Source organism: Anoplopoma fimbria, chromosome 6 (assembly GCF_027596085.1).
Source record: "Anoplopoma fimbria isolate UVic2021 breed Golden Eagle Sablefish chromosome 6, Afim_UVic_2022, whole genome shotgun sequence".
NCBI classification, from domain to species: domain Eukaryota; kingdom Metazoa; phylum Chordata; class Actinopteri; order Perciformes; family Anoplopomatidae; genus Anoplopoma; species Anoplopoma fimbria.
This window is the reverse complement of record NC_072454.1, coordinates 26390255-26402387: the sequence shown is the minus strand read 5'-3', so window position 1 is coordinate 26402387 and position 12133 is coordinate 26390255. Positions and strand designations below refer to the sequence as shown.

Here is a 12133-nt window from a genome sequence, read left to right as displayed (position 1 = left end):
ATATCTTAAAAAGAGGATTAAGGACCATCTGTCCACTAAATGCAATGTCCAGTCAGTTTACTGAATGGCACTGCTAATTCTCTAATGTCATTTGCTTTTTGTTTTAAATCTGTTAATTGTGCTTTTATGTGAAACTGTATATGCTTTAAGGACATTTTTAAAGATTGCTGACATGAGTGCAGCATCAAGATGGACTTTTTCAATAGACCCCATGATACAACAAACCTGAGTAAGGGTTAAACATGTCACTCCACCCTCTTTGAGAAGGGGCATATAGGAAAGCGTTTGACTCCCATGACATTTCACTATTACTGGCCTTTCATTTAAAATGAGATAAGCATCTTCATTTTCTTAGCCAGGTGCAAGACCTGTGAGCTATGGAGACCACAGTGTCATATAAGTAAAAAATATAAATAATACCCACATGTGACAGGGCAGAAGTTGTTTGAAATATGGCATATTCAAAATAAATGTTCAAAACTAACCAAATGAATTGAGCGGTTACCCTGTAAATTACAGGCTGTCAACTGCACAGAAATTGTTGGTTGTGGTTACACCACTGCACTGCAGCCTGGGTGGGCTTAAGGGGAGATCGAGCACAAGCTGTCTTAAATAACACACAGCGACGTATAATACCTGACGAATACATTATAGGGGCTACAAGTGACAGCTGTAAGGCCCTAAAGACATATTTAGGGGTTTGTGTTACTCTGTGCATGTGAGAAAATGGCAGTATCACTATGTATTTTCTGAAATAAGTTTGTATGCATTCCACATTGTTCTCCTACATCGTATTCCATACAGTAAGGCTGATCACTAACAATACACTCTCTCATTTAGTTGTGACACCATTTAGTAGAGGTTTACAAAGTGGGCTCCAGACTGTTTCAGGGCAGGCTCAGTGAATGGGAGTTTAAAGAAAATGTGACTTTAGCTATTGAATTAGTAAGAGAGGATCACATATAATAGCCTAAATGTGTGTGGCTTTGTTGCTTTTCCAAGCTTTGTCTGAGGGGAGGTCCACAGTCTCAGACTTTGAAAACCTCTGCACTACAGAGTTCTACTAATCCTAAGGTTTTCTCCCAGCTACTGCTGATGTTTTTAGTTCAACAGTAATAAAGTAAAGAGGAGGGGATTCTGGGCATTGATAGTTAGCAAATATATGTTGAAACAGGCATTATTACTGATCAAAATATAATTCTTATCTATTTTGATTTATTAATTGAACATTACCTGACATCACAATTAATGAGGCTAAGAAATGCGGCAATAATAAACTAACATACCTGAGTATCTGTAGTAGTCGTAACTGTTCTTTTATTTAACATTTCTTTAATCATTTTTTATTTCCTTCATGGATATTAAAACCACAGATGACTAATTACAATTCACCAGTGTTCATTCATGATGATACATTATCAGCTATACCATGCTCACCTAAAGCTGACCACTGGGAAATGTTCAACAATTACAATGCTGCACTTTTAAAATTCAAACAATTAACGATGCAGTTAAATTCTCAGTTATTTTGGTTGGTTAACACTGCTCAGTTTGAAGGTGGGCAACACTAGCCTGGGTAGTATATGGGGTCACAGCATTCCTAGAATGAATGAGAATGATAAAAGTGAAATTTGCTCCACCCTAACAGGTGAAGGGTATGTCAATCATATAGTCTGTGTACAAACCCACTCACACCTGAGAAAAGTACTGATCAGCCGAAATAAGTGACACTACTTGTGTTGGCTAAGGCTTGGTATCATAACTTCTGGACCAAAAAAAAATTGTGCCAAGTAATATTGAAACTTCTCAATTCAAACAATACCAGGATTTGATCCATTTTGTACCCAGATCAAAAAAAATATATAAATATTTGTATGGTTTTGCTCACAGATATTCATCGCAAGCACTTTGGATTTATGTTGGAGGTAAACCCACTCAGTCGGTGGTGTGAGGTTGAGCATGGTGTATTTGACAGAGTTGGCAGTTCTGCGTGTCGAGGTGCCACCAAAAACATTCAAAGTATGGCTTTACTATGCGCCTGTGGTGGTATTTACATTCACATGATGGGCATCAAAGGATGAATAGAAATAAAAAGGTATCATCAAATGAATATCAGTATGACTTTAAGGGTTCTTGTATTAGTACCGGTATTGTAGTGTTTTAAACAATACCCAGCCCTATTGTAGATGTACTGCTTTCCTCAGAACTGATATGTTGCTAATGTCATAATGAATGTAACCATTACTATGGTGGGCTTGATCCACAAACCTAAGTCACTCACCATTCTCCCAGGAATCCCCATGTTTCCTTTGTCACCCTATTGACCAATGCAAATTCAGAGGGACAAGGGTCAATGAGAAGGTTAGACTGAAGTGAACTCCTAAAGGGATACCTTGACATTTAGACTTTACCCATTTTCACTACATGAACCTTATCTCCGATTAATTTGAATCTAATTTAAATCAAATTCCACATACATAGTATAAAAACAGCAGATACTGCAGATCTCTTACATTGTTAGAATAAACATTTTTGGGGTTACTAGTGGGAAAGAGATGCTAATACTGGGTTTGTGAAAGTCCTAATGCTATGGTATCCATTTAAGGGCTTGAATCTTTTGTGATGAATGCTCAGTCAGTGAAACATGCCATGCCTAATGCTGACACTAAAGACAAGCATGACATGTACTGTGAAGAACATTGTGCTGCATTCATAGCTTTAGAAACAATCTCCTTTCACAATATAAATAACGATAAACAAGGCTGTTGTCATACGGTGTTCGTGGCTATACCTACACAAATGAATGCTGTATAATTTGTTTATAACCCACGTAATCTTGATTAAGGATAGATCATGTAGTATAGGGAGCAATAAGGTCAGCACAGGGATAAGGTTAGGACGGATGGCTGGGTCTAAAACAAAGGACTCTCACCCAGGACGCTACTGTTGTGTCCCGTGTGAAACCAGAAGAAATGTTGATTTATTTATCACGTATCTTCCGTACTTAAGCAACGACACTTCCATAGTTTCTATCCCAAACTACAATATTTTCTTAAACCTATCCAGTAGTACACAGTGCATGACTGAGGATACTGTGAACAAACTTTTGGCAGCCTTTGGGGACAACCACTTGATGTCCTGATAAAGAACTCACAAAATACATTTCCTATAAGTTATAACCTACGCAATCAATTTCCAAGATTTTATTGAAGCTCAACGTTATCATAAATTTACTGAACTGAAAGCCAATGAAAATGAAGATATCTTCATTTTAAATCCGACATGCAGATTAAAACAATGCGCAGACAGAGCTTTTGTTCTACTTCAGTAGCCATTTTCTTACAGTTCCTTCCTTACAAAAAATTGTTGGCATTGTACGTTTCTGTAAACACGATACGTTGAATATCATCCTTTCTGAATACCAAATAGGTTTATAATATGTCTAATATCAGCCTCATACCACGCTTGCAGAAACACATAATGACAGGACGTTATGAAAAAAAGAACACCTTTCACACTCTACATGTGTGTTTTTAAGAAACATTTGATCTGGTTTAGCGACAGCTGTGGTTACCTTACTGGGCTGTTTTTAAATATCACATGTATAAAGTCTGTTTTAAGCAAAGACCAATGATTGTGCCGTGAGTTCTGCATGTGTCCAATCCGATTATGAACTGTCAATCTTCTACCCAAGCAACACATTCTAGCAAAAAACATACAGTTTCCGCTTATTACATGCACAGAGTCTCTTTTCAAGATAAACATCCAACGTAGGTTTAGGAAAAAATGTGGTTGCCGTTAAAATAAGTATGTGTTACATGACTTGCGTTAGTAAAGTGCTGGAGTTACCTAACTAAACTACAGTCAAATAGGTCAATGCTGACTTGGTTCCACACAGGACCCGTACAGCAGTCTTCTGGGTTAAAGTCCTATGTTTGTTTGACCCGTCCACCTCCCTCAACCTGGACATACATTCAGCTGTTTTCGGTCCTGAAACATCAGATATATTGGTATCTCTGTCATTAGTATGTGGTATATTTTCTTTAGGCCTTTAACTACTATCAGGCTTCATCTGGGCTTTTTGAAGTTCTGTCCAAGGTCGTGATTCAAATCAAGGCCTTGGGGAGAATCTGGCACCACAAAAATTGTTTTATTCCAGAGCTGGGGGCTTTACAAAGCAACCTAACGTGATTATTTGCTGTGACCACAAAATACAACCTTCACTAAGTTTTATAGCCATGAGACAAATAGAGTGGACTGTGGTGAAACACATGTACTGAATGAGGTTTCAGAGATTGCTGCTGCATTGATCCTGTACGTTTCTTGCCAGAAAAGTGAGGCGATTTTTACTGTACCGACAAACAACACACACACACAACCACACACACACACACACACACACACACACACACACACACACACACACACACACACACACACACACACACACACACACACACACACACACACACACACACACATACACGAGGCCTTGCGCTAACAAACATACTGCTATCAAAAGGATTTATGCAGGTCCTTAACAGGGCAATGTTGGGGTGTCTGAGGCATATTTACAGTCTTAATGGGCCTCAGCTGGACCTTGACTCAGCCCAACCACACACATACACACACACACAGCTGAGCGCAGTAACACCAGCCTCTGCTCGCCACTAGTAGAAGTACGAACTGTGAGAAAGACACCCAGGAGACCACATTTGTCTTGATATAGTTTAACGGTGGATCAGGCAAATATCCAACCCGGTCTCCAAACTCCCAACTCTTCAAATACAGATGCTTGGTCAGTTCCCTTCAGTGTCTGATACTGACACACAAAGGCACCCTTGAGTGTCTGTATGAGACACATCAGGCTTTCAACTGACTTCAATGTAAACCCATCCACTTCGTTATGAGACTGTAAGAGCAACCGGTGGTCCTCTAAGTGAGAGGACGGGAGGGCTGGTGGATGGGTCAAACAAACAGGACTTTCACGTGACTTATTTTGTCACGTGAGTCATTTGTTCATCACGAGTTGTAGTCAGTCAAATTAATGTCAATGATTGTTTTTCCTTGCTGCCTAAACCTAGTTTAGGTGAACCTAGGCCATCACAAACTGAAACTCAGGGCCACTGACCAAGCGTAGGTTATGGAATAGCTTGGAGTGAGAATGTGTTGAGATATCTGATGTTAATATCTATCAACTATGTGCTAATTATTAATTATTTGAGTTAGTAGGAATTAAAGGAATACTGTACACTGTTTGCTTGATGTAAGGTAAGGGAAGGGAGGGAACACAATGTGTTTGTGATCAATCCTCATATCAGTAGGGTCTACCTCCTTTGGTTATGAAGACCTATATTTTCACATTCTGAAGTAACCACATTCCATGGAAAACACTTCTCCCTTACTTTAAATTCTTACAGCAAAAACCACATCCTCCCACCCTAATTTAGTTTAAGGCTGCAAGTGATTTAATTTCCCGCTGCTAAACGGGTGCAATCAATCACAAATCCTAGAAGGAATCTCATTCCAGCTTTGACACAAACTCTCGGCAAAACTTAGGCAAAGGAACATAGGAGAAAACACAGGGTGTCTGCTTGAGACCGTTTTATGGACCTGTTTCACAAGTAAGTTTGTCAGAAACTAATGGGGGGACTGCTGGTGTAACTGGCTTCTCAGGACAAAGGTCAGATACTAGATGTCCACCTGTTGTCATGATAGGAACCATGTGGGTATGACATTTAAAAAGGGCTAGCTCAGCAGAAAGAGGAGGAGAGCGTTGGACTGAAGAGAAAGGAGAGATGATAAAACAGAAGATTTGGTCAGAGAAATTGTATTAGCATTACATTCAAGCTGTAGTAGAATTTGAATGAAAACAACCAAAAGGCAGTGACACAATCCAGCCAACAGCTCATGGTGTTATGAATGGATAGTGTTAAAGTTTTAAAGCTATAAGCACTCGGTTCCACTGCTGTACTGACATCTCAGATTTTCTGAACTGAGAAGTGATCATAGAAATAATACAGAATCAGATAGTTTGACTAATTCTACTTCTCTGTTGAATGTATCTAAACACATTCAAGTTCTAAACAAAACCTTTGATGGAGGGTTCAAGTTCAATGCAACCCTGTTTCCCTGAAAAACTAATTCATATAAACATAATTTATTTAACATATTCTTACCTCGATTATCTGCATACATGGAAACATTTATTTAAACAAATCTAGAAATATAATCAGCTATTTCATTCCCTTTGAACATTTGATTAATCACACCTGAACATTTAACCAAAAACTGTTATATTTCCTAAGTACCAGGAGTTTCAGAAGACTATACCTGAAGCACTCTCTGCTATCAATATCCTGTTCTTTAAAGCAAGGCTATGTAACCTTTTTATTATTACAAGATAATGGTGCATGTGCATCTTGAGTTCAGTTTCTTTAAAGACAGTGACAGACAAACCTCCCCACTCTATATGAAATATGTTGTTCTATGATGTAATATTACCTGGTCCTAGTTTGGTTATGCTGTTATCTTGTTTGATTGAATACACATTTTGATTTGGTAATCCAGTTTTAAGACCCACTAATCCAGACTAATATTAAATGCTATGTTATGTTGTGGAGGGCTGTGGGGTGTACGTTCCCATACAGCAGAACTGCAGTGTCAATGACGTTCCCCCGGATTACGTTTATTTTTGACTAATCATAATTATGTTATTCATCATATTCTGTTGAAGTCTTCAAAGGGAGGATGTGGGGTTAGATGGGTGGGCTATATAAAAATGAGTTTAACCCAGGAGACTGCTGTTCATGTCCTGTGTGAAACCACTTTAACTTAAATAACATGGTTTGGCATATGAATCTTATTATTTCAAGCGAAATCATGTTTTTCAAAACTAAAAAAGTAGTTCTTGTTCCCTGAACATATCGGAGTCATTTTGTGCATTTTAGTTTTGTCTCAATTCATAACATAAACCTCATCTTTAAAACTGCAAATGTACTCCAGAAAAAAAATACTTTGGAACATAATTGAGAATCCAGTTTAGTTGTATAAGAACATTATTTTGTATGTATGCATATGTGCGTGTTCGGCCATCACAATCTCACTCTCAACTCATCAAATACTGACTCTTGGTCAGTGGCCCTAAGCTTTAATGTATGTTTTGTTATGTCAGTTTCTACTCGTTACATGCATAGTGTCTTTTCAAAATAAAATTTGTCTTCACAGGAAGTTAGGAATAGACAACAAAACCACTTGTTCAAATGAATGGCCAACCACGCCCTTACTTATGACTCATGTGGCAATTGAAAACAAGTCACGTGACCAGCAACTCACTTGAGTCACACGACTAACAACCCTCACCTCACATGACTAAAATATCTAACTCTACTTTTAGTTTTCTTTTGCTTAATTTATATTTTTATTAAGTAGGTAAATTAAAGCTACTCAGCTACGATACAAGCTGATGGCAGTCATTTTGGGCTATAAATAAACTAATGTGATTGTCAAAGACATATGCTTACATGACACAAAGACCAAAATAATGCCTACTTAAAGACAAAAAGTATCCATTTGCTACATGATTTTACAAAACAGCTAGTTTACCATGGATAGGCTACATAAGTTACTTGACAAACTATTTATTTTAACCAAAGGCCATGATATTTTCTTTACTATATCTAGCCAAGGAGTTCAAGTTGGAACCTTTAATTTGTAAAATAGAGTTAGTGTTATATTCTCTTTCAAAAGGTGCATAGCCTCAATTTAAGCAATGCAGCAAATATGTTTCTTCCAAAACAAATTCAGCAAGGAAAAATAGGAGAATACAGATTTTGTTTAAGGAGATATGTACATTGATTTAAAAAAACGGTTATAACCTGATATTAACCGCTGATATATTTAATTTCCCTAAATCTGTGATCATTAAAACTCGTTTGAAAATTCAAACAAAGACAAGAACTACTCAGTAGAGATCAGGGGAGATATCAATACTGCAGTGAGAACTAATTACTCATGCAAATACTGTATACAGAGCCACACACAGACACAAGTTCAAAAAACAGTTACCGGAAAGCCTGCTCGTCCAGGAGGACCCTGAGAAAAGGGTGAGAAAAAGTTGGTACAAAAAGGAAAGAGTGAATTTACAGACAAAGTCCACATAATGAAATATGCCTGCACTGAACCAGGCCAGAATAAAATGAATTTGAGAGACATAAGGTAGTTACTGTCTTGATGATATGATGGTATTTTATTTGGCTTACTTTTCAGCTCAGAGACATCACAAAGACAGAAAAGATACAGTAACATGCCTCTTTAAATTCTCAACAGGCACTCGCTGTAACATGTTTAAACACACCACAGGATCTTTCTGAACATGAAAGGACAAACTTCATTTCACCACAAAGACTCATGCAAAGATTGTTTTTGGGAGAAAGCATGCATGTTTCAGCATAACAAACCCAATTCAAACCTCCTAACTGAATTCACCCTACTTGAGTACCTAGCTAATGCGGATGTTATAACATGTCAGCATGGTGGCTTCCATCAAAAACAAATCACAAAGATCTAGAATACAATGGCCTTCAGCTACTGCCAGGTTCAAGGAACAAGAAGGAGCACATTGTGAAAAGTCAAGTGTGTTTTGTTTCCATTGAGTGAGAGGAACACAAATGCTTCTTCTGTGAGAAGCTCTTAAGAAAAGTATGGAATGCTAATTGGTTGGAAGTCAAAACAGGAACTCTTGACATTTTCCAAAAAGCTGATGAGGCTTTGACGCTTTGCTGAGGAGAATAATGCTCTCGAATGCTGGCATCGATAGTCCTCAATGAGGAGTCCAGTGAAAGCACTGAACTCTCTTACAGGGAGAGACAGAGAGAGACAGAGAGAGAGAGGGGGAGAGAGAGAGAGAGAGAGACAGAGACAGAGACAGAAAGAAAGACAGAGACAGAGAGAGAGAGGGAAAGATGGAGAGAGAGAGGGATAGAGGGAGAGAGAGGGGGAGAGAAGGAGAGACAGAAAGACAGAGAGAGACAGAGACAGAGAGAGAGAGAGAGAGCGAAAGATAGACAGCGAGAGAGAGGGAGAGACAGAGAGAGAAAGAGAGACAAAGACTGAAGCAGAAAGAGAGACAGAGAGCGAGACAGAGATCAGATGAGACAAAAAGTCAGAGGTGCACGACAAAGCGACATGAGCACTTGCAGACACTTCCCCCACGGCGCTCAGGCCGTGGTTACGTCATACCGGCTTAGACGAGTATAAACTAAGCTTGAGAGAGGGATGGGACAGATACTTTGTGCTATGGCCTAGTGTCTCCTTTTTATGTGTTCGATGTCTCCAGAGCCGGCCCGAGGCTAAAGCAAACTAAGTGGCCACTTATGGGCCCGTGGCAAAAAGAGGTCCCCCATATCCCATCCACCTACAAGAGAGTTTGTCATAGACCGGGCGGCCCTATAAGGTCGTCAGACCAACGGATGAAGCAAACAGTTTTAAAGTAAGGAAGGGGGGGGGGGGGGCGCTGAGGTGTCAGGGGCAACTGTGTGGCAAGGGCGAATGGTTTACATGGCTCACGGGTCAGGTAGTAGGGCCCCATGGCAGAATTTAGCTTAGGGCCCCAGGGAGGTCAGGGCCGGACCTGGATATCACTATGTTGTGGATGGCTAGTAGAGACACTGTAGCTGTGTCAAAGTTCATACACAAACGCAGTAGGTGGAGGATAATTTCTGTTAGATAGTGTGTATAAGAAACCCATGTACTTAACAGCAAATCCCTTTGCACTCAATATTAGACCCAATATTTTGCCAGTAGGGACAGTCGGGGAACAAAAACTGCCACGGTGTTGGTGGCATAACTGATTTACGAACCACAACCACAGTTTTCTAGCTTTAGGTAGGGTCTCTATGTTTTACTCTGGCCTCATCCACGTGATAGAAATGTACTTGCACTTCAGTGTTGAGGGTCAGATGAGCATTATTTCTACTAAAGCAGGCTGACAGTCAGAGGGCAGTGCCTGAAGGTGCACGGCCAGGTGCCGAGTGTGAACATGCTGTATGAAGCGCCTGCCAGTTAGCTACTGGGGTCTCCATGGGCCATCTGCAGGGGGGCAAAGGTCATCCGCTGCCGGAAGGAACCCTTCACTTGAATTACACAGAAACCCTCCAACATGTGGCTCCCATTTGGCAAAGTGCTGCCGAATGAATGGGAAGGTGGGGAAGGGGTGGTGGGAGGGGTTTATTTCACCGTGGTCCGTGGGATGTGTGGTCCCCTGGGTACTCCTCTGTTCAATAACAAGAGAGTTAGGATGTATAGGAGAGAGGTTTGATTTTCTCATTGGTATTAGTTTACCCAGAAGCTGACTTTGGAGTTATCCTCCAACTGTGAATAAGGCCATAATCCAAGCATCATTTGTTTTCATTATTTTCAATTGGGAATCCAAAATTGGAAAAAGCAAAAAAATTCTTTGTCTTGTCATTTATCATTAATGAATACAAAATAAGTAACTGCTCGTTTTTAGTGCTTCTATTTTATGCTCATGTAAAAAATAGGAAATGAAAAAACTGGGACATTGAATCTTATTTTGATATTCAATGTGTCCGATTTGTGTGACCAGGAAATTACAGACTTCTTCGTGTGTTGAACCTAAATGTGATGAATATGAGCTTAAACATCAATATGTACGTGGTGTCGTTATTTTATAACATTAGCTTTTCACTTCTGGTGATTGTATTCATTCTTCAAAAAACATAAAAGTGTTCATTGATGAAGATCATCTTGTTGAACAACAGGTGAGTATCGTAAATGCTTGTTTGCCACAGTTTATTTCCTGAAATAATCTAAATCATCTAAATAAATACGCCTTGCTGTCTGACCTCATGCACCTTCAAACTTCCTCAGTAGAAGCTATACCTCAAATTTTCCATGGAGGGATATTTGGCATAGGTGATTTTAAAACTGACACGGCTGTACAAAAGTCAAACTCATAGTGGACAGATGTTTGGAAACTTTGTGCCACGTAGGCACCCGAGTCAGGAGGATTTCTTTTCAACCAGAGGCTGGATTTCAGCTATAAGATCTGATCCACTCATCCTGTGCGTGCAGAGTTGCATGGGACTGAAGCCCATTCCAGCACTCAGTGGGCGAGAGGCAGACAGGTCGCTCTGTCACAAGACTGGCCGACGATTCACAGTCCACTTATATACGACACTCATTTTGAAGGACAGCCACAGAGACATGGGGGAAAAGTAGAATCCACACAAAAAAATTCCAGTTGGCCAGAACCTTCCTGCCTTGAAGGTTACAGCACTAACCTCTGCAAGACAGCACTCACTTATTGAATTCTATCAGAGGAGAGGTACTTTAAATGTTAATTTCAAGCATAGTTTATAACCACAAAACATATACAAAACAAAACAGAATATAACAATTATACTATTAATTAATGAATCAATTATAATGAGCCATATAATAAAGCACTGCACATTACCACTGCGTCCACACAAGACAACATATTGGCAAGATGTTATGTTTGAGGGGACCTTACAGTTTATCCACTTCACACCAAAGTCACTTTACCACATATAGGTCACACAAGGCGTCTGGTCTACTTACTGGAGGTCCTGTAAGACAAAGAGAGAGAGAGAGAGAGAGAGAGAGAGAGAGAGAGAGAGAGAGAGAGAGAGAGAGAGAGAACACTTTTAGATATATACATATATTAAATACAGACAGTCTAAATACTTAAATGCCATTCTTACAGTGGCAAAATGCCAGGGCCTTCAAGGTATTCAGAGAAGCGCTAGAATCCTCAGATATAAAAAAAACAAAAACATATCTGATTAATTCTATAAATAAAATAAAATGTTATTAATAAAATAAAATGTAATTTATTATTACGCCGACTTGTTTCTGTTGTTTTCCGTCCATGCTTTGCGCATTCGAGTGGTTTAATGTTGGGAAAAAAATGCAACCAATCAGATATTTTTCTCTACGTGTCTCTGGCTAGAATATCCTCCATCCAGGGTATTCTGTTTCCTTGATAGAATGCCCTGACAATTGAATGTAATGAGAGCGTACGTTTGGATTGACAATTTGATCAACCAACCATATTTTGATTTGTAGCCAGTGGGCGTGTTCTCTCTGA

The 12133-nt window shown here is 39.4% G+C and overlaps 1 protein-coding gene across 1 annotated transcript in view; it reads right to left on the bottom strand.

Moving 5' to 3' along the window:
• Positions 1-12133, bottom strand: part of col13a1 (collagen, type XIII, alpha 1) — a 109417-nt gene that overhangs the window by 50665 nt on the left and 46619 nt on the right. Inside the window, 3 exon segments of the mRNA XM_054600179.1 lie at positions 2282-2317; positions 8068-8094; positions 11605-11612. Of these exon segments, the coding sequence (XP_054456154.1) occupies positions 2282-2317; positions 8068-8094; positions 11605-11612 (71 nt within the window).